This window comes from Squalius cephalus (assembly GCF_949319135.1).
Source record: "Squalius cephalus genome assembly, chromosome: 22".
Classification (NCBI taxonomy): domain Eukaryota; kingdom Metazoa; phylum Chordata; class Actinopteri; order Cypriniformes; family Leuciscidae; genus Squalius; species Squalius cephalus.
The window spans coordinates 20,025,786-20,049,080 of record NC_137143.1 but is presented as its reverse complement, the minus strand read 5'-3'; the positions used below and the strand labels follow the sequence as shown (position 1 = coordinate 20,049,080).

Below are 23,295 nucleotides of genomic sequence, written 5' to 3'. Positions count from 1 at the left end.
TATATATATATATATATATATATATATATATATATATATATATATATATATATATATATAAATATATATATAATTTTAAAAAAAAGTATTTATTTGTGACACAAATTGTACACAAGTCAAAGATACTGTCAGAATGTTGCGAAGAACCTGAAAGTGCCTATTGTGTTCTTAAGGAAATTCCAAATATATTTCAAGTGGCCTTAGCAGGAAATATCGACATTTTTTTCCGAAATCTAAGAAAGCTTTGTAAAGAAATTCCTAGAATATGCTAATCTAGGTAAACGTTCCTCTTGTTTTCTTTGAACAGAAGTGAGAAGCTTTTCTAGAGAAGAATGTGCTCGTCCCTCCAAGTGCACTATATTGTGATTTAAAAGTCATCCACTAGAGGGCGACATAAATATTTTGGTTTGTTGTCACTTTTCTTTTTTTTATTATTGTGGACTAAACTGGTTCGTGGTTTGCAAAATAAACGAAATAATATGACCCACAATATAACATTTTAACTTGTGTTATTTTTTCTTTCTAACCTTAGTCTAAAATCATCTACGGAGACACAAATACACCCTTTACCAACGCGATGCACCGAACAAGGAAGTTCCTAACAGAAATGAAAGGAAAGGTGACGGTGACCAAGTTTCCGTCGAGCTGCTCTTATAACTTCTACTGGAGGATTGCCAGGGTAATTAGTCTGTAGAAAAACTCAAACGGATTGACAAACTCGGATTAAAGTGGAAAATGCGTCGGTATCTTACACACAAATGGTTGGTTTGTTTTTGTATTTTCGTGTGTTGTCAAATCAGAGCGATGACGATGATGATGTTAAGGGGAAATCCTCAGTGTATTCAGAGGGTCGGCAGTTTATTCACATATCGTTTTTCTATAAATAATAACTCATTTTCGCAGAAATATTGTGATGTTTTTTCTTACTCTTTGTTTGCAGGTCATTTAGGAAGGAAAAGGACCTTATTTGACTCTTCTGTTGTGATGCGACTGTTAAGACGTTTTGAGGTCAAAAATTCATCGGCAAGTCACTTTTGATTAATAACGTTACACTCTTTAATCACACTTGATTAAAAAGTGGTTCGATGAGAGAAATACGTAGATTGATTCTGTTTACCGTACGTTCAGCACATAAAACACTTAAATCTTAAGTTCTGTAGGATTGTCAAAGCTGAACAGACCAGGGTTTCCAGCTAACGTTACATGATTTACATATTACCTGAGCTCAGGTATGCTGCATATGGATGTGTGTGTGTGTGTGTGTGTGTGTGTGTGTGTGTCCATATACATATGCAGAAGTTCATAACTTACCTAAGCTCAGGTAATATGTAACTCATGTTGCCAATGAAATGTATACTATATATATGTTATATGCAATATTTATTAATGTGTGTGTGGGTGGGTGTACAATATATTTTAGTTGGCATTGGCAACATGATTTACATATTAGGCCTACCTGGTATTTACCAAAGGTATGATCTTCTGCATATGGACATATATGGACAAACACACACACACACACACACACACATGGGGTGTGTGTGGACTATATATTTTAATTGGCAACATGATTTACATATTACCTGGAATTTACCTCAGGTATGAACTTCTGCATATGGACATATATGGACACACACACATATGGACGTGTGTGTGTGTGTGTACATACATATACATACACACAGACACACACACATACACATTTTTGTGTTAAATGTTCAAATAGTTTTTGGTGCCACTGAGAGTACTTTATTAATCCCATGAATAAAATTGGAGTACCTTTGGGGGAAAGGTAAAATCATGACAGTATTAAATGAAGTGCAATCATGAGAGCGATTAAATTGTGAGAGCAGTTAAATTAGAGCATTAAATATAAAACTTTGCATTAAATATTTACTGCTTTAGAGGATTTTTTTTTCTTGTCATACACAGATCCGATCATGTCATCCGCTTGTGTCAACACAATGACGGCAAGTACAGCAAGCCACCTTTGGTCCCTGGATGATGTTCTTGGTCAGGGGGCGACAGCCAGCGTCTTCAAAGCACGAAACAAAGTACTTTACCATCAACACTGATTTCTCCCTTACAAAAACAGCGCATAGACTTGACATTTCACGCTAAATGACTTTATATTCCTGTAGAAAACAGGTGAGCTGGTGGCCGTGAAGGTCTTTAACTTGGCGAGCTACAATAGGCCGTATGAGGTGCAGATGAGGGAGTTTGAGGTGCTGCAGAGGCTCAATCACATCAACATTGTTAAACTCTTTGCTGTGGAGGAGGTACGTATCTTTTGTGGTTTGTGACGCTGTTTAAGATTTTCCCGCTATGATAGAATGCTTTGATGTTTCAGTTTCCTATGATGCATGGTGTCTGGGTCAATTATGGACAACTGTGTGCAAGTTTGTATTGTTTCTATAGAACAGCACGCACACACCAATGGTAGCCTATTTAATACAGTGAAATGCCAAACATAACCATAAAAAAGCATGATGATATTTTTTGCAACCATTCGTATTGCAAAGGGTTTATATAGATGTATAAAAAGTTTGGGGTCTGTAAGATTATTATTTTTTATTTTTTTAAGAAATAAATACTTTAATTCAGCAAGGATGCATTAAATTTGGCAGTAAAGACTTTGACGTTGATACAAAAAAAAAAAAAAATTCCACAAAAAACCTAATAACAAAATATTAAGCAGCACAACTGTTTTCAGCATTGATAATAATAATAAATGTTTTTTTAGCACAATGGAGTTGTGACTGCTGGAAATTCAGTTTTGCCATCACAGAAATAAATCATAATTTTACTGTTTTTACTGTTTTTTTTTTTTTTATCAAACTATAGTGGCATAAATGGCAAAAATATAATAATAATTGTAATAGTAATAATAATAAAATTTTCATGCTACATATTATGTTTTATTGTTGTAGTCTGTGGACTGTGTCAAAAAGTATGAATAAAACCATTAAAAATCTGTTCTGCAAGTTGGTTATAGCCACTTAAAAATAATGTGTATCGTATCAATTATAAAAAGGCAATATAATTTGATCTTAAAATGACATGAAATGAGACAATTATTTCCAAACATTCTATAAAACTCAGATGACTCTTCACCTAAAATAGATCTGAAAATGTCATTTTTCAAGCACTACCATTTTTATTCCTGTGCATGTCAGATGCATATGAACTCGAAGCAGAAGGTTCTGGTGATGGAGCTCTGTTCAGGTGGCAGTCTGCTGAACCTGCTGGAGGAGCCTGAGAATGCGTTTGGACTTCCTGAGTCCGAGTTCCTCATCGTATTGCAGTGTGTGGGTAAGAACCGACAGAGTAAATTAAGTGTTGGGTATGTAAATTGTATGTAAGATCAGTGGTTCCCAATCAGTACGGTACGTCCGACTACGTCTCCGTTCCCCCCTTCAGGGAACGAGGGTTACGTACGTACGTAACCGTGACGTTTCTGCTCTTGTTAGGAGGCATTACTGTGGATAAATTGTGCTTTTTTCCCATTTGCACATTTACAGTCCAAGGAATGAACCACCTGCGGGAGAATGGAATAGTGCATAGGGACATCAAACCTGGAAATATCATGAGGCAAGTGGGTGAGGATGGCCGCTCGGTGTACAAGCTGACGGACTTTGGTGCTGCCCGTGAGTTGGAGGACGATGAGAAGTTTATGTCCATATATGGCACAGAGGAATATCTGGTAAGGAGGAAACGCTGGTGAATTTCTTTACAATTGTTCAATAAACTCGCTTCATCTTCTTGTATTTTTTTTAGCCATTCACAGAAAATGCAGCACATCATATCTGAAATGTCATCAGGTTTTTGTTGTGGTACCTGTGATCTGTCTCTGATATAATAACTCTTCATCTGCTGAACTTATGCGTTTCAGCATCCGGACATGTATGAGCGTGCAGTATTGAGGAAACCTCAGCAGAAAACTTATGGTGTATCTGTGGATCTGTGGAGCATTGGCGTCACCTTCTACCATGCTGCCGCTGGCAGTCTTCCCTTCATACCATATGGAGGCCCACGCAAAAACAAGAAGATCATGTAAGAAATGGATTTTGAAAAAATTGTTTACTTGGATTTTTTATAATAAATTATATATTAATCATAACTGTAAATTATAGAATAATTGATCATGAATAGAGCTACTAGTAGCTTTTTCTTCTTTTAAAAATAAGCATAAGCTCTAACCCTGTGTGATGTGTTGCATTTCTATTTGCATTAGACTTATTTTTGTGCTATTTTCGGTGGCTTTTGGTGCTCTTCCCAGGTACAAGATCACGACAGAGAAGCCAGAGGGAGCCATAGCAGGTGTGCAGAAGGTGGAAGACGGACCCATTGATTGGAGCTACCAACTGCCACACTTTTGCCAACTCTCAGAGTGAGTTACTTAATGTGCAAGTGTGTTAAACATTGAAGACAGACAGTAGTGGGAAAGATATTGTACATGGACCTCAGTCAGCAATGCTATATTATTTATTGTTTGCAAATGAAAATCAGTTTGTGAGGGGAAAATACCATTCTTTCAATATGTTTTTATGGATTAAGATCGTAATTTTTTGTCGATCAAAATTATTGATCAACACCAAGGTCCACAATATTTCGAACCCATTACACAGATTTGTTTTCATTCACCTCAAATGAAAAAAGTCACATCTACTGTGTGGAATACACTACAAACCTAGATATTTGCCACAATTTACAGTCTGGATGACTCTATGCTAGTTGCCGAAAGTCAGAGCCAGTCTGCGTTTTTTGGGTTGTCGGAGTTGACTGATTTTACAGTTTTCAATTGTCAAGCATCTCATAGCAGCAAGGTGCATGTTTCTGCGTGAGTTTGTTGTGTTCGGAACAACTTCTAAAGTCTGTTATTGTGGGATCCTAAGTCGTTTAGTGTATGATGCAAAGTTTTTCTTGTTTGCTTTTTGCATGCTTTCATTCATCATGATTAACATGCTTGAAAGAACACTGAAGTTTCTTAAGGGCTTTTCACACTGCGCTTAAACCCAGGTTATAGTTGTTCTAAACATCGCTTTTAACCCCAAGCAGAAAAAACGTTTCACACTTCTAATTAAGAAGCTGTGTTAGCGCCGCTTTTTACCTGGGTTTATGAAACCTTGCTTTGGAGCAGTGTTAGCACCGCTTTTGATGTGGTGTTATAATGTTACGGCTAGATGCTTAGCAACCGACACCCAATCACATGATATTCACATGCTTTAGATGGCCACAGAAACACTGCCCTTTGGAGGGGAAGGAATGGTGAGTGAAAATGCGTCAATTAAAGTGAAGAAGAGACCGTTTAATTTTTATCTTTATAGTCTAAAAAGTCCATTCAGGAAATATTTGAAAGCGGTTGGCAGTACTATGAAGTTGCACAATGCTAGAGCCTTTATGTAAACCGGTTGTGTGCTATGTTTTTCCAGACACACTGACACCACAAATAACAATGTTATCCCAGGTTTTAGTAATGTGCAGTGCGAAACGTCAGCATATGAATTCCCATGATTAATTGTTAACGTTGGGTAAATTATGAGCAGTGTGAAATGAGAAGCAAGAATACCTAGGAATCTGTTGACCCGGGGTTTAACTATTTCTTGTGGGCCTTTAGAGTTCGGGAGCAGTTTACCAATGGCTCTGTATCTTTTTGTAGGGGTTTGAAGACTCAGCTGATCCCAGTGTTGGCCAGCATACTGGAGGCCAATCAGGAGAAGTGTTGGGACTTTGTCCAGTTTTTTGCTGCTACCACTGATATCCTGAACCGCATCACTGTCCACATCTTCTCTCTCCAGCAGGCCACAACACACAGCATCTACATCCACTTTCACAACACGTATGTGTGCTCTGAGAAAAGAGATTCCTTATCTGTTTATATATTTTTTTCTTTTTAAGTTACTGTATATGAAAATTCAGTTTCTCAATATATTGTAAATATAGATGCCATTTGGTCATAGGTTGTAAATCCATTTAAAAATGATTTTCTACAATGGAGGAATGAATGAGGGTGCAATTTTTTTTCTGAATGACTTTTCCGAAATATATATTTTCTTGTTGTTCTCCTCAAGGGTCTCAATCTTTTTTGAGGATGTTCAGGCCCAAACTGGAATTGAACCTGCGGCTCAACAGTACCTGTTTCAGGGTCATCCTCTCATATTGGAGCCGAGCATGAAAGTAGTAAACCTTCCTCCCACCAGTCCAGACCGCCCTATCATTCTGATCAGCCGACGACCAGAGAAATTAGAAGGACATCCATACAGAGAACGTAAGGACACAATAAATTCGATTTTTTTTCTTTCTCTTATGAGACGTTTTATGAACACTTTGCGTTTGCGTGAGTATTAAGTTTATATTTTTCAATTTAATGTATTTTTTACAAATAATGAGAGGTTGCATGGTCTCCTTCCCTTCTTTATTCTTCCACCATCCCTTCTATTTTCATCTGTTCTGTAGCTGAAGCCCCCGCCATGCCTACAAAGTTTGACGTCATGGCAGATTACACTTTCTCCAAGGTAAGCAAGTGCTTATTTTTGGTGGACATTATAACACTATTATCCCTAAACCTCACACTGTTGTTTTTGTTCCTCCTAAAGAGCATTGTTGGGGTCATTCATCAGTACCTGCGTATAGCTCGCTCATTCCAGAAGTACAGAGAACTGATTCTGCAGGGGTTCTATAGCTACATGTGAGTGCTAATATTATCAGTGTTCTGCATGCGTCACTATCCTGATAAATATTGCCACAAGAAAACACCACCAATTACGGGATTACCTTGACATTTTAGTGTGTCCAATAACAATATTCTTGACTTTTCAGTGAAAACATAGGCTTTGAATGCAGTAATGTGGCGCACAGGATTGCCATGGTGAATATGAAGCTGCTCTCTTCTATCAGCACAGAGGAGAGTCTCAATCGGTTGTAAGAATTTGCATACTGAAATAAAGCTTATTAAACTACAGTAAGCATTAGTTTCATGATATTATGTTGTAAGGTTGTTATTTAGTGATGGACATCTCTTCGTTCTTCCCAACCAGCACTCAGAAGTTTGCACATGAGTTTCCTGAATTTATAGACTCTAAGAAGAAGCTCCCACTGGTAAGAGTTGTTGTGAAATGTATATTGAATAAATGAATTAGAATGCGCCATAGTTTGCATCCTTGAGGTTTATCATTGTGTGTAGATAGAAGAGGATTTGCAGCGAATGTACAGCACTGGAATCAGAGAGTTCCAGAATCAACTACAGCACCTGCATGTGATGCTGTCTAAACACTCTGAGACACTGGCCCAGGATAAGAGGTCAGTTGGGAATTATACAGTTTATGATTTTCATACTCTTTCATCACAGTATTAAATCATTATGCTGGTGCCAAGTTTATTTTGATTTATAAAACATTGAAACTAAATTTCAATACAATTGATGGTGTTAATATTTAAAATATTGTTATTTAACATGTTACTCAATAATTATTATACATTATTGAACACATATTTATTTATTTATTTATTTGTATGGATTCAAGTTATTAATTAGCTAACTTTTTCATCCAGTACCATAACATTTAAGCACAACATTTATCCAAATGTTGATTTAAAAATGAACTTATTCTGTAAATTAATAAACATATTACATACCATACATAACAAACACACACACACGCATTATTTAAGATTTATAAATTATTTAATATTCTGCTGGAAATGGTTGATCAAGCTCTATTAGTTTAGCATATTATTATGGAAGGTTGTGACATACAATTATGAATAATTATAAAAATAATAAAATAAATAAATCTTTATTTATATAATCTTTAAATCATTATTAATACAGTGATTATTGACATTTTTAATACAGTAATAATGAAAATAATTGACCTTCTCTTTAATGCAGCATCCAGAAGATGGAGGTTTTGTCAAGGAAAATTGTTGCAGTTCATCAGCAGTATTCCAAAGACCGAGTGACAGGAAGTAAGTGGAAACATGTTTTTCCTGTCATATAACAATATAACATAACACAAAACAAATTCATGACACCTGTTGTCAAAAAGGTCTGAATTTCTGCAGATTACATAAAGGCTATAAACCCATGATAAAAGTTCTTCTCAACCAGTCTGTGGTTTTAGGACTCTTAGCAAAAAATTCACTGAACTCTGTGAATGTACTGGCAGTGACCCATTTCTGTCACTCGCAGTCCTGGAAGCTGGACGTGGAGTTTTATGAGTGGAGCCAGTTGCTGAGATTAGTGAGATTAGTTTCAGTGTTGCTTGTACCCGCTGCAGGGAGAGGAGGCACTGTTGTGCTGTCTTATCTGACAGCAAGGACCATTCCAGACAGGCAAGCATGGAGACAGAAGAATAGAACTCCCCTTTCTGCCTGGCTGCATTGATAATGTTAGATATGACTCTGCAGAGAAGCCAGTCAGCGAAAATAGAGCTTATCTTGAGCAATCACACAAAAAAGAACTACGGTATTGGGTCGAAGTTTTTGAAAAATTTCTCTGACTGCTGCTAATTCATTCACTTTCTGTCCCAGAGCTCAGCTATAATGACGAACAGATTCACAAGTTTGAGAAGTAAGTATTCAACACCTGGAGCATCTTGAATGAGTGTCTGTTCTTGTGGTAATTAAACTGAGAAACTGCTATATTCTGCCCAGGCTCAATCTGTCTTCATACATAAAGAAAGTCAAGACTTTATTCAAGGATGACTGTTTGCAGAAGTACCTGGATGTTCTGATGGCTGCTGGGAGCTGGAACAGGTAAGACAGAGGTCAGATGAGTAAGAGCACACCATTTAATCACTTATGATGACTGATAGCAGCATGCAGTAAATATTCTTTGCATTTGTACATTTAATTAGTTGGCATGGATTTTTCATCTGAAGTGACTTTTAGTGCCAGTACAGACTTGTTCATGTGTACAACAACGGATCAACAGTATTATAATCTCAGTAAATCTTGTTTCCAGTCTCCAGATATTCTTAGTCTTCCCAACACATAACTAACCTCTGTGTTAGCAGCTTCCGCTTAAATCAAACACATTTCATACACTATTCATTACTGACACTGTTTTTATGGCTTGTCAATGCCATACATATTTCAATGACCATGTGAGTCTTATTTCTACAGAGTTCTCTATGAGATTCAGACAAGTCTAGAACATTTTGGTGGTGTCCTGCGGCAGAGAATGGGGGATCTGCATGTGTGTGAGGCCCAGCAGAACAAGGTCAGCCCTCTGATTCCCACAGAATACACACATAGTCTGTCTTTAGCCCTCTTCAGGCATGACTAGTTGTCCCTAAGGAGGTTAGGTGAATTTTGTGCTTCACAGACTCGCTTTGTGATTTTAATCCCGTCCAAAATGAACATGGCTGTGTTTTTAACTCATAAAAAAAATTACACCACAAATTTGTTGGCTCAATCCCATCTGGAAAAGAATGTAAGGGCAGAATTTAATTTTTTCACAGCAGTTCTCCTAATTTACTTACACCTTAGTTGAACTACAACTAAATACTGCCTTGTGCAAAGTAACTATCGCTGTATCTGAATATGCCTACTTCCTTACTATATAGTTGGCGAAAAATAGTATATGAGCCGAGTAGTGTGTCCGAATACATAGTTGGTAGAAAAGTATCCGGTTGATCTACTTCCACCGAGATTCTAAAGCGCGCATTCAGTGGACAGTTTAAGTGAAGCGACGCAACTGATGACGTATGTCACGTGACAATGACAACATGGCAGATGTAGTATGTCCGAATTTCATTCATACTATATAGAATATACTATTTTAAACTGTTGCAAAGAAAGTTTCAAACCAAATGTACTACCTACTATATAGTATGCGATTTTGGATGCAGCTTATGGATTTTTATGGAGATTTTTTGCAAACTTTCTGGGTGAAATCAGTTTCAGTTCATTTAGTTCTGCCATCACTTCTAATCAACTTCCAACGATTCTCGTTCCCAACGCTTAACTCCTTCCCTCAATTCACGTTTTTCTGTCTAAACCAATTGGATTGATCTATTCTAAAGTTTGACTTTTATACCTGATCGTCAGAAAGCTTGGATTGAAAGTAACCTGACCACCTTCCCTTCCTTTTCTCCACCTTCGCAGGTTCTTGACAGAGTTCTGTTAAGAGCTCTCCACCAGCCAATAGGAGCTGAGGGTGTGGATGGACTGAAAAAAGATGAGCACATGATTCTCAAGTATGTCATTGTAATGAAGATGAGACGGCATTTATCAATTCCAACATATAAATAATCAAATTGTTTCCAGAATGAACAGATTAAAGGATGAGATGGAGGCTGTGGCACGGGAGCTGCAGAATAACAACAATATGATAGAAAGGTATGGTGTTTAGCTACAAGTGCTATTGTTATTGTGTACACTAGAAAAATCCTTTGAAATTTAACAAGACATCTTTTTTAAGCCTTTCTGTAGTTACTTCTACACCTCCAGTGGAGACAAAAATACCTCAACCCAACAGACCATGAAGACCTCAAAGAATACAGAATGCAACACAATGTCACAGAGCCCAGATCTCTGAGCTAAAGGAAAGAGAAAGCAAAACAAATAGACAATACAAACAGACACCACAAAACTGTCCTTATTTAAACCTCTCTAACCCTAAACAACAGATTAATGGCTATTACCAGGGAAGGCATCTGAAATTGCATGATGTGTTCTGAGGTTTAAAGAGGTAACTACACATTTTGTCAAGTCAGTGTTAATGTAATTACTGGATTTTACCTTTATACAGTCTAGTAAGTATGGATTTACACTGCCAAGAAGAAAGAAATATAGATCAGTTGTAACTACTAGCTAGATCAGTTTTCCTGAGTAATCTTGAGACTTAAATATTGATGGTACTGTGCATTCAGCTGACAATATTAGTGTCATTATTGCACAGCCATGGAATAAAGAGAGAGGTGTTTAATCTGCCCTGTGTAATCGATTCTGGTTTTGAGAGATAACTGCAATAATTTAATTAGTCTATTAATCACAGCAGCTTAATCACAAAACACAGTTTTGTTTGTTTGAGAGTATTCAGCTGGGCTTCTGAAAAATATGAATCGTGCAAAGATTATCATCCTACAAATACTGAGTCAACAGACTCATGTTACTACTTGAAGTGAAAGTAAAATTTTTGTTGGGTGGGTTCTGATGTCACATTATGGGGAATTCCTTGTGCTGGGGGGAACTATGGTGACCTTACAGAGACCACATTGTGGTTCCGTTTTTAAGTTTGTTTTGTTTTGCCATGGAATTTTATTAACTTACCATTTTGGCAGTTTGCAAACAGATTTGTTAATGTTTTGTATTTTTTAAGATCTTCACTTTCTAGTGTAATCGGAAATTTGCAGACTCTGCACTATTAAAATGTTTAACACAATTGATGAAACTTACATTGTTTAAACTTAAAATAATTTTAACAAAAAGTCTAATAAATGATACAAATTATATGCTATGTAATGAATATTGACTAAAAGCAATTACATGTATGTATGTAGCCTATGACAGTGGATATAAAAAGTCTACACACTTTTTTATGGAAAAAGCGAAATAAATATAAAATCATGGGCTGAACTGACCTCAGCTGATCAATGGCACTTCTTTTTAGAGCTACTTTACAGCAAAATAGAATTCTGTTTGCATCATTGAACCTTTATTTTTTCTGTTTATCCCTGTAAAGCTGCTTTGAAACAATCTGTATTGTATAAAGCGATATATAAATAAAGGTGAATTGACTAGAAGAGTGGAATAAGAGAAGTGATCGTGAGATCATGAGTCTGTGAGGGGCAGGCTCGCGCACGCCCGCTATTCTAGTGACATTTAAAGCGCGCGGCTGGTTCAGTGTGCACGTCACACGCTCGCCGCTGGCGCTTCAATTTAGTTTGTATTCAGCGCACATACAACTCCTGCCGAAAGGCATGGCGTCCGTTACTTTGGGACAGCACCCTGCTCAACACCACCTCGACAAGGATCAGCAACTTCTCCACAAACTGAAGTCGAGCGAAAGAAAGAAATTCTCGCGTAAATGGTCGCTGGAGAAGATCATGCGAAACAGAGCGAGTGATGTGGACAGCGCGAGAGCCGCAGTCTCAGCATCGCTCCTGTTATTCAATCACGAGCCGCCTTCAGCATCACACAACCGAGGCTCTAGTGCTGGTTCGCCACGTAGTAATATGGACGGATCTGTAGTGGACATGGACCGAGAGAACGCTAACAATAACAACGGAATATTTCGCAGACACAGCGCCGGGAGCCGGAGAAGCTCCGTGAAGGACACGGCAAAGATCCATGCGTCTTCATCACCGCAAGAAGTTCGCAATTCGTCGCCGCGGTCTAACTTAAGCTGCTCGCCAGACGAACTGGAGGGACTGCAGATCGACAGGCTGACACAGGCACGGTCAGGAGTGGTGAAGATGCGAAGCGAACCTCTGAGGATGGAGGCATGGTCCATCTTCACCCCGAGAGATCCGAGGGTGAAGGCGGAGAGGGGAGAGGGCCACATCTTCACCTCCAGGAGGCTGAGTCAGGACTGGTGCGACGCCTGCAGCCGTCAGATCAACAGCGCTGCACTCAAGTGTCAAAGTAAGAGACGGCTATCTCCTCACCTCACGATAGATAGATAGATAGATAGCTTATTTATCATTGTGTTTTCAGTATACTGATACATTTATATAATAAAATAAAGATGGGTTGATGCAGACGAATGATTAAATAGATAGATGGATGGATGGATGGATGGATGGATGGATGGATGAATGGATAGGTGAATGGATTGACAGATGGATGAACCGATGGATGGTTAGAAATACTGTATGGATGGGTGGAGAGAGTTGGATGGATGAATGGATTGATAAATTAAAGATGGATTGCATAGATGAATGATCAGATAGATAGGATAGACAGAATGGATGGACTGATGGGGGATAGATAGTGTAGAATGAACTGATTATAGATGTATGGACTGAGAGGTAAAGAGATAAACAGTTTTTGCTTATTTATCATTATGTGTTTTCAGTTTACTGATACTTTTATATCAGAAACATGAGATAGTTAGCCTAGTTGTGAAACAAGAAAGAAAAATGACAGAGAAGAGAAACACAGTAAAAGTCCATAATGTTTATATAGTACACAAGTGTTGGTTTTGCTGGTATTTTTTTGCTAAAGGGGTTGTTTGTTTGTACGGCTCCAGTGTTATAGGAACTTCCAGTATGTTTAATTAAGATGAAGCATGCTGATACATGTGGTGGTTCAGGGAGGATGAGGGGGGAGTTTCCAGTAGAGGTCATTGTTTGTTTTTCTGTTTCATTATTTGTCATATTTGATTAGTTATATATGAAGGAGGAAGGTGGGATTCTGATGACCCCCTCCAGATCACTGGGGATTCTCAAATTAATACTGTGACTTTTCTTGCTAGTAGAGATAGGAATGACTAACATTTGAAGCATGTGAGTTACACTTGCCTTGGTGCACCTAAATTCTTGAATTCTTATTTAGGATTTTTCTTAATCTTAGAGTACTTGCTACCTCTCTTTGTGTGATATGCCTGTGCTCTGGCATTGCTGTTGCACCATTGTTGCTTGCTGCACTCCACTGTCCAATCATGCACTTCAGCTCATTCAATTATTAAATCTTCTTTTTGCTTTAAAGGACAGCCGTTTCTCTTAAGTGGCGTTTCTTAATGGCAGAAACCTCTGTTATAAATAAAACTTCCTTGAACGGATTTGTAAAAGAGAGCTGGACTCAAGTGCTGTTTAATTTAGTATGATATACAGAAGTAAATCTGAATGATGTAGAATACAATGACAGTAGCTTTATGCAGTTTATTTGAGAAATTACATCGTACAGTGCTCTAATGTCCTACCGTGATCTGAAATGAATACATTTACCCTGATGCACACTGAGAATAGAGTGTTTGTGTGTTAAGTTTTGGGTTTTTGTCAGTCTGTGTGCACATGGTGCATCTGTTCGGTCATGTGTGTGTGTGTAAAGCGTTGCTGAGTTAGCAGCGTGTCAGCAGTTTTCATTTGGGAAACGTACTGCAGCGAACGGCTTGATAAAAGTCAGACAGTGAAATTGCAGGGGTTTATAGAAGTTAAGGATGGTTCTGACATTATACATTAAACCCAATGACTGTTCTGCCTTTCCAGTGCAGTGAAAAGTCAAATTTGGGCATCTCTTTAACCCTCCCTCAGTCCATTCCTATTAATTTATTATGCCTTTCTCTCTTCTGCCCATACAGTGAAATTCAGTGGGGTCCAATGCTGTTTTAGACCCATTGACTTTAGTTGTATATGGACTAAAATGGTTGCAGAATTCTTCAAAATATCTTCTTTTGTGTTTAGCAGAAGAAAGTCATACAGGTATGGAGCGAAAAGAGAGTGCTGACATAAGCAATGACAGAATTTTCATTTTTGGGTGAATTGTCTATTTATGCCCCTTTTGTAAATTTGACAGTTCACCCCAAAATTTAAAATGCACAGCCATTTGAGCAGAATATTGTATCTCTCACATACGGAACTATTAAAAATGTTGAAAGTGTTTGCAGAAGCTCCTTATCATATTCAATGAGTTCCACTATTTTCATTGAAACCGTAGTTTTAAGTGCTTCTTCCTCTTTTTCCTCAACCTTTCATTGTAAATGCCAGGGTTGGGTGTAATTTTTCCTGGTAGTTTTGTTGTGGTTTGCAACTGATATTCAGTATGGGATGCCTTGGGGTTTTCCAGTTGCTAAATTTTATCGTTTTCAGTTCATAGGGGTTTTGTGTAGCATTCCATGAGCATGTCCTGATATGCCTCCATTGGTTTGTTTGCTCTGTAGTGCAGTACTCTGAGACGCCCCTAGCAGAGTTATTGTACGTGACCAAAAGTCACTCATGGGTAAAGCACAACACTGTAGTTTGTAATTGTTGCTGTTTTGTTTAGAAGTGTCTTGGAGCATGCTGGGTATTGGTGTATTCAAGAGGTTGCGGTGGTGCAGACGGGCTAAAGATGGAGCGTCTTGACTACTAGAGATTACCATTTTAGTGCACACAGCCTGTAATTATACACACTGAATGAAAGAGGCAGTCAGAGAACATCAGTGGTTGCATTCGTCAGTAAACAGCTCCTTTGTTCTCATACTCTCTCCCAAAGGATAGAAAAAACACAAATGAGATCTCTTAAATATGTCAGTTGTTTATCCTAGACAACAATATGATTCAAAAGAGAACAAATGAAGATTTTTTGCTGAAGTCACCTGATTCTCAGATGTTTCTCCTGAGAGGAAAAAAAACTTAAAGGGAGAGTTCAACTGAAAAGGAGTTCTGTCATAATTTACTCCCACTCATGCTGTTCCACACCTGTATGATTTTCTGCAGAACACAGAAGAAAATAGAAGATGTTTTTGTCCGTACAATGAAAGTACAATGTTGTTTTTACCCCATTGACTTTCAAAATATCTTTATGTTCTCCAGAAAGAAAGTTATACAGGTTTGAAAAGACATGTGGGTGAGTAAATGATGACAGAATTTTTGTATAAAATACCCCTTTAATAGTCTCCACTTGAGTTTCAGAGGATGCTATTTTGATTTATTCATAGCATTTTTGTATTGCTCTACACTATAAAAAGTGGTAACCTGCAATTGTTATGTTAAAAGGGAGCTATTAATTCCCCATGTAACCATTATAGTTTTGTTGGCTAATTTATTTATTTTTTAAATATTTTTTGTTCAATTTAATTTTGGACAAATTTGGAACCAATTTTGGATAAAACCAGGATTAAAAAAAAGCATTTTTATGAGAAAAAAATCTGAAATCTCTTGTCCTAAGAAAGAATAACCTTCGAGCAATAAAATGTTCCTCTGGGCTCTTTCTTGCTCAGACAATACACATTGCCAATACCTGAAACCAATTAGTCTTCAGTTGCACAAATGCATATCTAAACGGATTGTGAAAGACATAGTGCATGCTCTATTGTGTTTAGTACTACCATTATAGAGTTCTGTTTCTGAATTACATTCCCTTTACATGACGTGTATAAGCTATATGCTGAGTCACAACAGGTTTAGACAAGGTCTCAAGGTTTAGTCAAGGAGAATAAGTGAATTCTCCTCCGGCAGCCTGTTCACGTGACGCTCCAACTCCCTGCTAGTGTGACTCAGTGAGTGAGTTGGTGTCTTAAAAAAGGGTTCCTCACTGCATGGGCCTGTCTCAAAGCATCAGTCTTACCTGCTCTCTCCTTCTTCTTCAGTCTGGCTTTATGTGTCTAATCTGGCTCGGGATTTTGGCTACCTCCCCCACCCAATCCTGCACCCATCCGTCTGAGGGATGCTGCCTGTCTGCCTGTGTTTAATCCATGCTTGAGTAAAACTGCGTTTAGCCATATTGCAAATGGATTATAGCTTATGGATGCCAGTCAGACATTGGATTGATTTTTAATTAAAAGTTTCAGACAGACTATAATGATAGAAAGAGGAATGTCTTCCTTTTGTTGAGGTAAAGGGATGCTACTGGGTAGATGAAATGATACTTTTTGACTTTCAGAAGCTCAGCATCCACACATAAAAGTACAGAAAGGCCTGAAATATTGTTTAAATTGCTGGCATTTAGGCTTCAACTTATTAGGAGAGAGAAATGGGATCTTACATATGCATTATAATTGGCCTGTCCTTTTAATTAAACTGATAAGTAAACATTTATAGCTCTTAAATCCCATTCCCATTCTTTTTTTCATTAAACACGATTAGAGAACCTCTAAAACAAGTTGAGTAGGCCTACTTCCAAATCAAACCCCTGGTACAAGCTTGACTGTGTGCTCAACAAAAACCTATTGAAAATGATGTTTTAGTAGTTCAGTGTGCACAGAGTTAACCTTGTTGAAACACCGTTATACAGCAGATGCTTTGTCTACTTTCTTAATACAACATTCACCTCAAGCTACAGATGGACTGGGCCTGTTAAATTCCTGTTTCAGTACTGTGGCTTCACGGTGTTCAGAGGCCAGATAGGCAGCTATTGCATGAAGTTTTTAATGGTCTGATCAGTTTAGTATCGGACAGTCAGTTTGAGTTGGAGGTTTAGAGTGGGGTGTTTCATGCTTTTGTATGAAGATGTGTTAATAAGTTCTGTGATGGGATGTATGGAGCAGTTCTTACTGAAAAGGAGGAGTGAGTATGCAAAAGTGTGACAGGGCTGTTGGGAGTTATATCTTCGGCTATAATTAGGCTGCCCTTGGCCACTTCTCTACACCTCTATCTCTCTCAGACTCATTCTCTCTTCTGCGAGACCTGGGGTGAGAACAGCAGGAAATGTGCCACCCCATCTATCATAGCCAACAACAAAATATGCTGTGGTATTTGTTCTACTTTTAGACTTAATATGCATTTATTTTGGGATAATCAAACTATTTGAATCTCTAAATTGGAATATGAGGTGGGTTATTGAGGTATTTGATCATTAATATCCATTTATTTCAGGACAGTCAATCTTAATGTCTAAATTGGAATATGTGCAAGGAGCCACACATGAGGGGCAGGTGAGGTAATTTATGGAGGTTATCAAGTCTTATGTCGACAATCAAAACCTTCACTGATGCTGTAATCGTTGTTGTTGAAAGAAATGGAGCAAGACGCTGCTCTCATTTCTTTTTATTTATAGATATACACAAGAGAAAAGGAGGAAGATGCAGAACGGAGGGCTTGTGTGTTCAGATCTTGAGTTGTCCTTCAGGACAACAGGTTTCTCCAAGCGTGGGAGTGTGTTCTCACACAGGAAGTGGCATGATGGCACAGAGTGACAGGAGAGAGGCGTAGAGGGAGGAAGGGAGAGAGATCGATCGAGATGGAGAGAGAAGGACAGGGAGGGAGAGGAAAAAGAGAGTAGGAGGCAAGAGTGCAGTGCGGCTGTGCCTTTAAGGATTCAATGAAAAACATGCTGCAGAGAGCAGGATGAGTGGGTGCAGTCTGAGCTGGTACGAGTTCTGCACTGCGTGAGAAAAACAGGAGCACGGACGCAGAGAGAGAAGAACAGGAGAGAGAGTACCAGTCAGCGGAGGGGGGGCTTGTGTCAGAGGGTAGGGGTGCAGGGTGGCAGAAAGGCAGGGAGGGGGGCATTCAGTGCACAACACAAAACCGAGCGCAGCCCTGCGATGGTGGACACACAGGAGCGACTGGCGCAGGGAGCCCACACCACGACGCAACGGAGCCGCAGGCGCCCAGCCCCAGCCGGGACGGCGGCCGATCACGGACCGGCACCTGGAGCGGGACTCAGTGGTGGCACTTGGGTCATGGCCGCAACAGGCCACAGATAGCGGCGGTCATGCTGCCGGAGATGGGCACAGAGGAGGCGGTGGCCAGCGCCTGCTTTGGACAGGTCTCCAAGCGCCTGGGACGGTTCTTCCGCCGCCTGCCCAAGTCCCGCTCCTGGTCCGAGGGCCTCCGCATGCTGCGGCGCTCCAGCAGTAGTGGGACCCTCATGTTATCAGGTAACTTAAGAGATGAGAAATATGTGTAAGGAGACTGAGATGAAATGGGATTTGGTTCAGTAAGTGAATGTGAGACTCGAACTCAATGTACTTTTATCTTCTGTGGCTAGAACTGTCCAATTAGGCTTCTGTCATTGAGCTCTGCAGTGACTTTCACCTTCCTTAAATAGCCCTGTTTTGTTCTTGTTAGCGCATCACATTCTTGCTCTCCTTTCCTGCTCTCTTGGTCCCTTCCTTTCCCTTATCTGTCTCTTTTTTTTCTTTCATGTTGTATCTATTGTTGTCTATTCATGTGTTGAATAGACATTGATCTGTAACTTAGCCGTTAAAAGCTTCTGTGGTTCTAGAATGTACCAGTAAACCAGGCAGACAGAGTGCAATGTAATCATGTATACATGTAGTCAGTCAGAATAATGCTTAGTTATCACTATGTACTATAGTGACTTTTTCAACACCAGTGGCACAGATTTACCTGATCCTGGTCAGAAAAGATCCTGGTCTGAGTGATTTCTATGGCAATCCTAGTTGAGTTGAGTTGAGTGTTCTGATTGGTCTGTAGGCTGTTGCTATTCAGTTGCTGGGGTGTTGGGTGATCTGGTGTTTTAGGTGGGGTTCTGGGCGATCTCTAGGGTGTTCTATGTGGTTTCTTGGGGGTTCAGCTGGATTTCAGGTGTGTTCTAAGTGTTTTTAAGTGTTTTTAAGGGGTTCTCTGTGATCTCTAGGGTGTTCTTGGTGATCTCTGTCTTAAGATTTCAGATGATCAGATTATTTCTATAGTGTTAATTGTTTTTTATAGAGTTCAGGGTGATCTATAGGCGGTTCAGGGTAATCTGTAGGTTGTTCTAAGTAGTTTTAAGGGGTTATGGGTGATATCTAGTTTGTTCTTGGTGATCTTTATTGCATTACTATAGGTTTCTTGTGAAATGGGTGGTTGCATACAGGCAATCAAGTACTAAGATAATTTTTTTATATATTTTTGTTCCTTGATATGGCTCAGGTCTCTCCTTCCTTATTTTATTTGTTTGTTTTTTGCCAATTTTATCATCTGTCAGGCATATAAGTTATAAAATCGTATCTCTGATTGCTTATAAAGTAAAAGAATACCTCTCCCTAACAAATCACCCAATTTGAGGCATCATTCACGTCTAATTAGTTTATTAATAAATTAGGAGTTTTGAAAAATGTTACATTGTGTTTGTGGAATCATACTGACCCAGTGTATCATATCATACGGATTCCCGTCTGTTATTCTCATGGATCGTTTGTTGTTTATGAAGTCGAGTTAGGCATCAGTGGATGAATTTGATCTCAGTGCTGTTTTTGGCAAAATGGCATTTTGATCAGAAGCCAAGGGAGTTGAAATTGAATTTCCCATTGATCTGGACCGGAATCCCTCTTTGAGTAGACGGAGACTGGGATATAGTACACCAGCATAATGAATAAAAAGTGATCTGCTTTAGTGCAAGTTAACTTCCCTTCTGTTCACTTAGTATCATACTTGAATGAAAAGCAAGATATACTTATTAGGCTTCTCCTTTTTCAAAGTGTTTCAGAGAAAGTCTTCAGTGTAGATGGATGGTTTCACATGTGAAGTTGATGGACGGGGTGCTTGAGTTTTCATAGCAGTGCTTTTGTATGGACATGGACAAGTAGCGTATAGTAACATTTTGGAAAGTGTCAGTGCAATGCCACAGACTGACTGCTCTGCTTATGGAATCACATAATATCATTCTGGCTATTAAGTCACAGCATACTTCACTTTCTTTGTCATGGCCAATCCAATTAGCTCTTAAGCTTTTTGGCAAATATGAACCTTTTTAATCTCTGGTACAGAAATGTTTATGAGTTGAAGAGCGTTTAAGATGACGGCAGCACTTTCTCACCCTTTCTGCTTCATGATGACGTTAGCCATCAGCTCCCGCACACACTGACTCACTGATGTGGATGACACATGCTGAGTGAGACAGAGATCAGCAGCAGGCGGTGTGAATTTTTCATGTTATGATGTAAATAAATACCCAACTTTTCAAGTAGGATTCAAAGTTTCATATTGAAGTTTTGAGTGTTTGAATAAGGTTAACACAAATACTTATAGGCCAGAGTAATGAATAAAACAATCAGTCAACTGTTCAGTAATCATGTAAAACTTACTTTAGGCTTTAAAGATCTCCTTGGTTTTTTATATATGTAATGTTATTTTATAATATTAAAATATAATGTTATTTTTTATATATATATATATATATATATATAATATTAAAATAACATTGTATCATATTTACCTACAATTTTCATACATATACACTCACTAACTTAAACCCTCTTATACATTTTTTTTTTTTGTCAAGTCAAGTCTATTATTGTAGCATAACCTATTTCATATAAACCTGCTAGTGCCAGAATCAGGCGGTCTCTTTCTTTCTAACTAGATTGTTCTTGTCCAGAATAAGCTGCAATGTGAACAAGGCCAATCTATTGAGCGATTAGGTCTACAGAACATAACTATAGATGTGACTGAAGTTTAGAAGTACTCTTTCAAATTGACACTGAATTTTCTATCTGTGTGTGAGCTTGATTGTGAAAGCTTGGCTGTGAAATACTGATAAGACCCTAACAAACCTGTCTGTATTCAAACTTTGTCAGCACCTGTGTTCAAAGTAAACACTGGACACACACTTCTTTATGTTATTTGTCTCCAACGACCCAGCTTTCACAATTACCTTCAATTTCAATTGACAATTTCCCACCCACAACTTGACATTCTCTGTGCAGAAGCTAGCTGTACATCTGAGGTACGTCTGTGTCCGTGGCATGTGACCTGGCCAGTGCAGCTTATTAAATCCTTTAGATTGAATTTTAGTGCTCTTTCAGCATCTTTAGACTTCGAAAGGTTTTACCCATGCTGCATACGACAAAACATCCTGATTTGCTCTGTCAATACTTTACACCTCAGTAGGCCTTGGTTTTCCTAAGCTAAGCATTAATGGGGTCTGGGCTATTTCTATTCATTATGTTTTAATAGGGTATAAACACAGAGTGCCAGGCATCGTTTTACTGTGGGTTAATTTCTCCCTGCATAAAAAATATATATATTTATTTAAGAATACTTGTAGTATTCTAATGAGAGCATTTTGATTCAGACTGAAATTCTTCAAAATAATAAAATATTCCAGGATTAATTTGGATGTTCAATTCCAAATTTTCAGTGTGTATTTATGGACACCAATATATCATCGCAAACATATAGAAAAAAGCTTTCATCCAGTAAAAATAATGTTGTTTCTTGTGAAGATGCAGGCTGCAGGAAAAAAAAAAAAAAACATTTCACAGGTCCATTCTTTTCTCCGTTTTGGGTTGATCCTGTATTTCCAGTTGGTGCTGAACTAAATGTGGGGGTGTCTGTATGGCAAATAAAGAAACAAGGAAGCTGAGGAGGAAGGGAATGAAACAAGGAATGAGAGAGAGAGAAATAAAGAGAGGAATGTCGTAAGAATATAGAAAGGAAGCCTCTCAGGGTTTGTAGTTTTTCTGATTGTCAAATATACGTTTACATGTATATCAGCCTCTGTATCCATATATATGTAGGTGTAAATGGGATGAATGACCTGAAGGAATGTTGAATTTGGAAATATTGGCCAGAATTTTAGTATCAGTGCATTTCTATTAGGATTTTGTTGTGTGGTCCCATTAACATGGAAAAGATCTGTTCAGTTTAATTACAGACTAAATACTCACTAACTACCAATGGCTATTATCCCAAGGGTTGTCTATGAATGTCTAAGCTAAATGCTCGCTTTGTTATAACACACTGTCAAAAATTTCTAACCCTCCCAAATCAAAAATTTCAAGTGACCGATAACATCTACATTTTTCAATTGGCCCAAGTGAAATTCTGTAAATTATAAAATTAAATTTACAGATTTTCACTTGGGCCTATTGAAATTTACAGAATTTCACTTGGGCCAATTGAAAAATTTAGATGTTATCGGTCACTTGAAATTTTTGATTTGGGAGGGTTACAAATTTTTTACAGTGCAGATCTACACACTCATTTATTTCCACCTCTAGTAAAGAAAATCATTGTACAGTATGTGATTCTAAAGAAAGATTCTTTACTTCAGCACATTTGTTGCTGTTTGAATGAACCAGTGTGTGTTGAACTGCTGTGTGTCTGTGTCTGTGTCTGTTTATCTGAGTTTTTGTGTCTGTTTCTAATTTAGCAACATTAATTTGGGCTTAAATTACAGGGTTCAGTCAGATAGGTTCCGCTGGGACCAGGTTGTTGGAATATGATCCAGGATGATGCCATGTAGTGTGAATGAAATGGACCAACGAAACTTCATTTTTGTTTTGAAGGGCAACCTTGAATCATGGGAAAAGATGCACTGCAAGGCTATAGGGTCAGGTTCCCTGACTTGGCTGAGAGAGAGAAATGGCAGAAAATGCTGCTGACTGATGCAGAATCAGAGAAACAGAGAGCAAAAGAGAGCAACGCTGAGTGAAAGGGGTGGTACAGTAGCTGGGATGCATGTTGAGCGGTGGCTCTGAGAAGGAACTGTGACTCCTGAGGTGGAAAAATGCTGATGAATGGTAGAAGAGAGGGAGAGCAGAAATGTCAGAGGGAAGTGGGAGGTGAGAAGGCTCGTGAGGGACAAAAAGGCATCAGTGTTCTCGTTCCCTCTATAAACTCCCCTTACATTCCAGCTAATGGAGGGGAGTTCAGCATACTTTTCCAGCTTAATAACCAAATGGTTTCTACTGATCAGCAGACATGGTTAACTCCAAGAGGAAGTGGCCATGTTCAAGTGGGAAGTATGTTTTAAAGG

The 23,295-nt window shown here is 38.5% G+C and overlaps 2 protein-coding genes across 3 annotated transcripts in view; both read left to right on the top strand.

The window, feature by feature from the left end:
* The first annotated feature begins 386 nt into the window (after window positions 1-386).
* ikbke (inhibitor of nuclear factor kappa B kinase subunit epsilon) lies at window positions 387-11,756 on the top strand. 2 transcript variants are annotated; one of them, XM_079857776.1, is made up of 22 exons: window positions 387-761; window positions 941-1,023; window positions 1,933-2,054; window positions 2,142-2,279; window positions 3,177-3,312; window positions 3,522-3,703; window positions 3,893-4,053; window positions 4,280-4,390; window positions 5,660-5,839; window positions 6,072-6,268; window positions 6,457-6,515; window positions 6,597-6,688; window positions 6,820-6,921; window positions 7,038-7,098; window positions 7,184-7,299; window positions 7,892-7,968; window positions 8,533-8,572; window positions 8,656-8,757; window positions 9,127-9,223; window positions 10,111-10,202; window positions 10,273-10,344; window positions 10,427-11,756. In XM_079857776.1, exons 3-22 carry the CDS (start codon window positions 1,941-1,943, stop codon window positions 10,488-10,490), a joined length of 2,193 nt encoding a protein of 730 aa, XP_079713902.1. In that variant the 5' UTR covers window positions 387-761; window positions 941-1,023; window positions 1,933-1,940; the 3' UTR covers window positions 10,491-11,756. The 2 variants fall into 2 exon arrangements, with proteins under 2 accessions (XP_079713902.1, XP_079713903.1); XM_079857777.1 differs by having other exon boundaries at window positions 582-849.
* A 58-nt stretch (window positions 11,757-11,814) lies between these two features.
* The window catches only part of rassf5 (Ras association domain family member 5), a 41,621-nt gene continuing 30,140 nt past the window's right edge, over window positions 11,815-23,295 (top strand). The window contains exon 1 of the mRNA XM_079857778.1: window positions 11,815-12,591. Coding sequence (XP_079713904.1) covers window positions 11,928-12,591 — 664 coding nt within the window. The 5' untranslated portion in view covers window positions 11,815-11,927. The remainder of the gene's footprint in view (window positions 12,592-23,295) is intronic.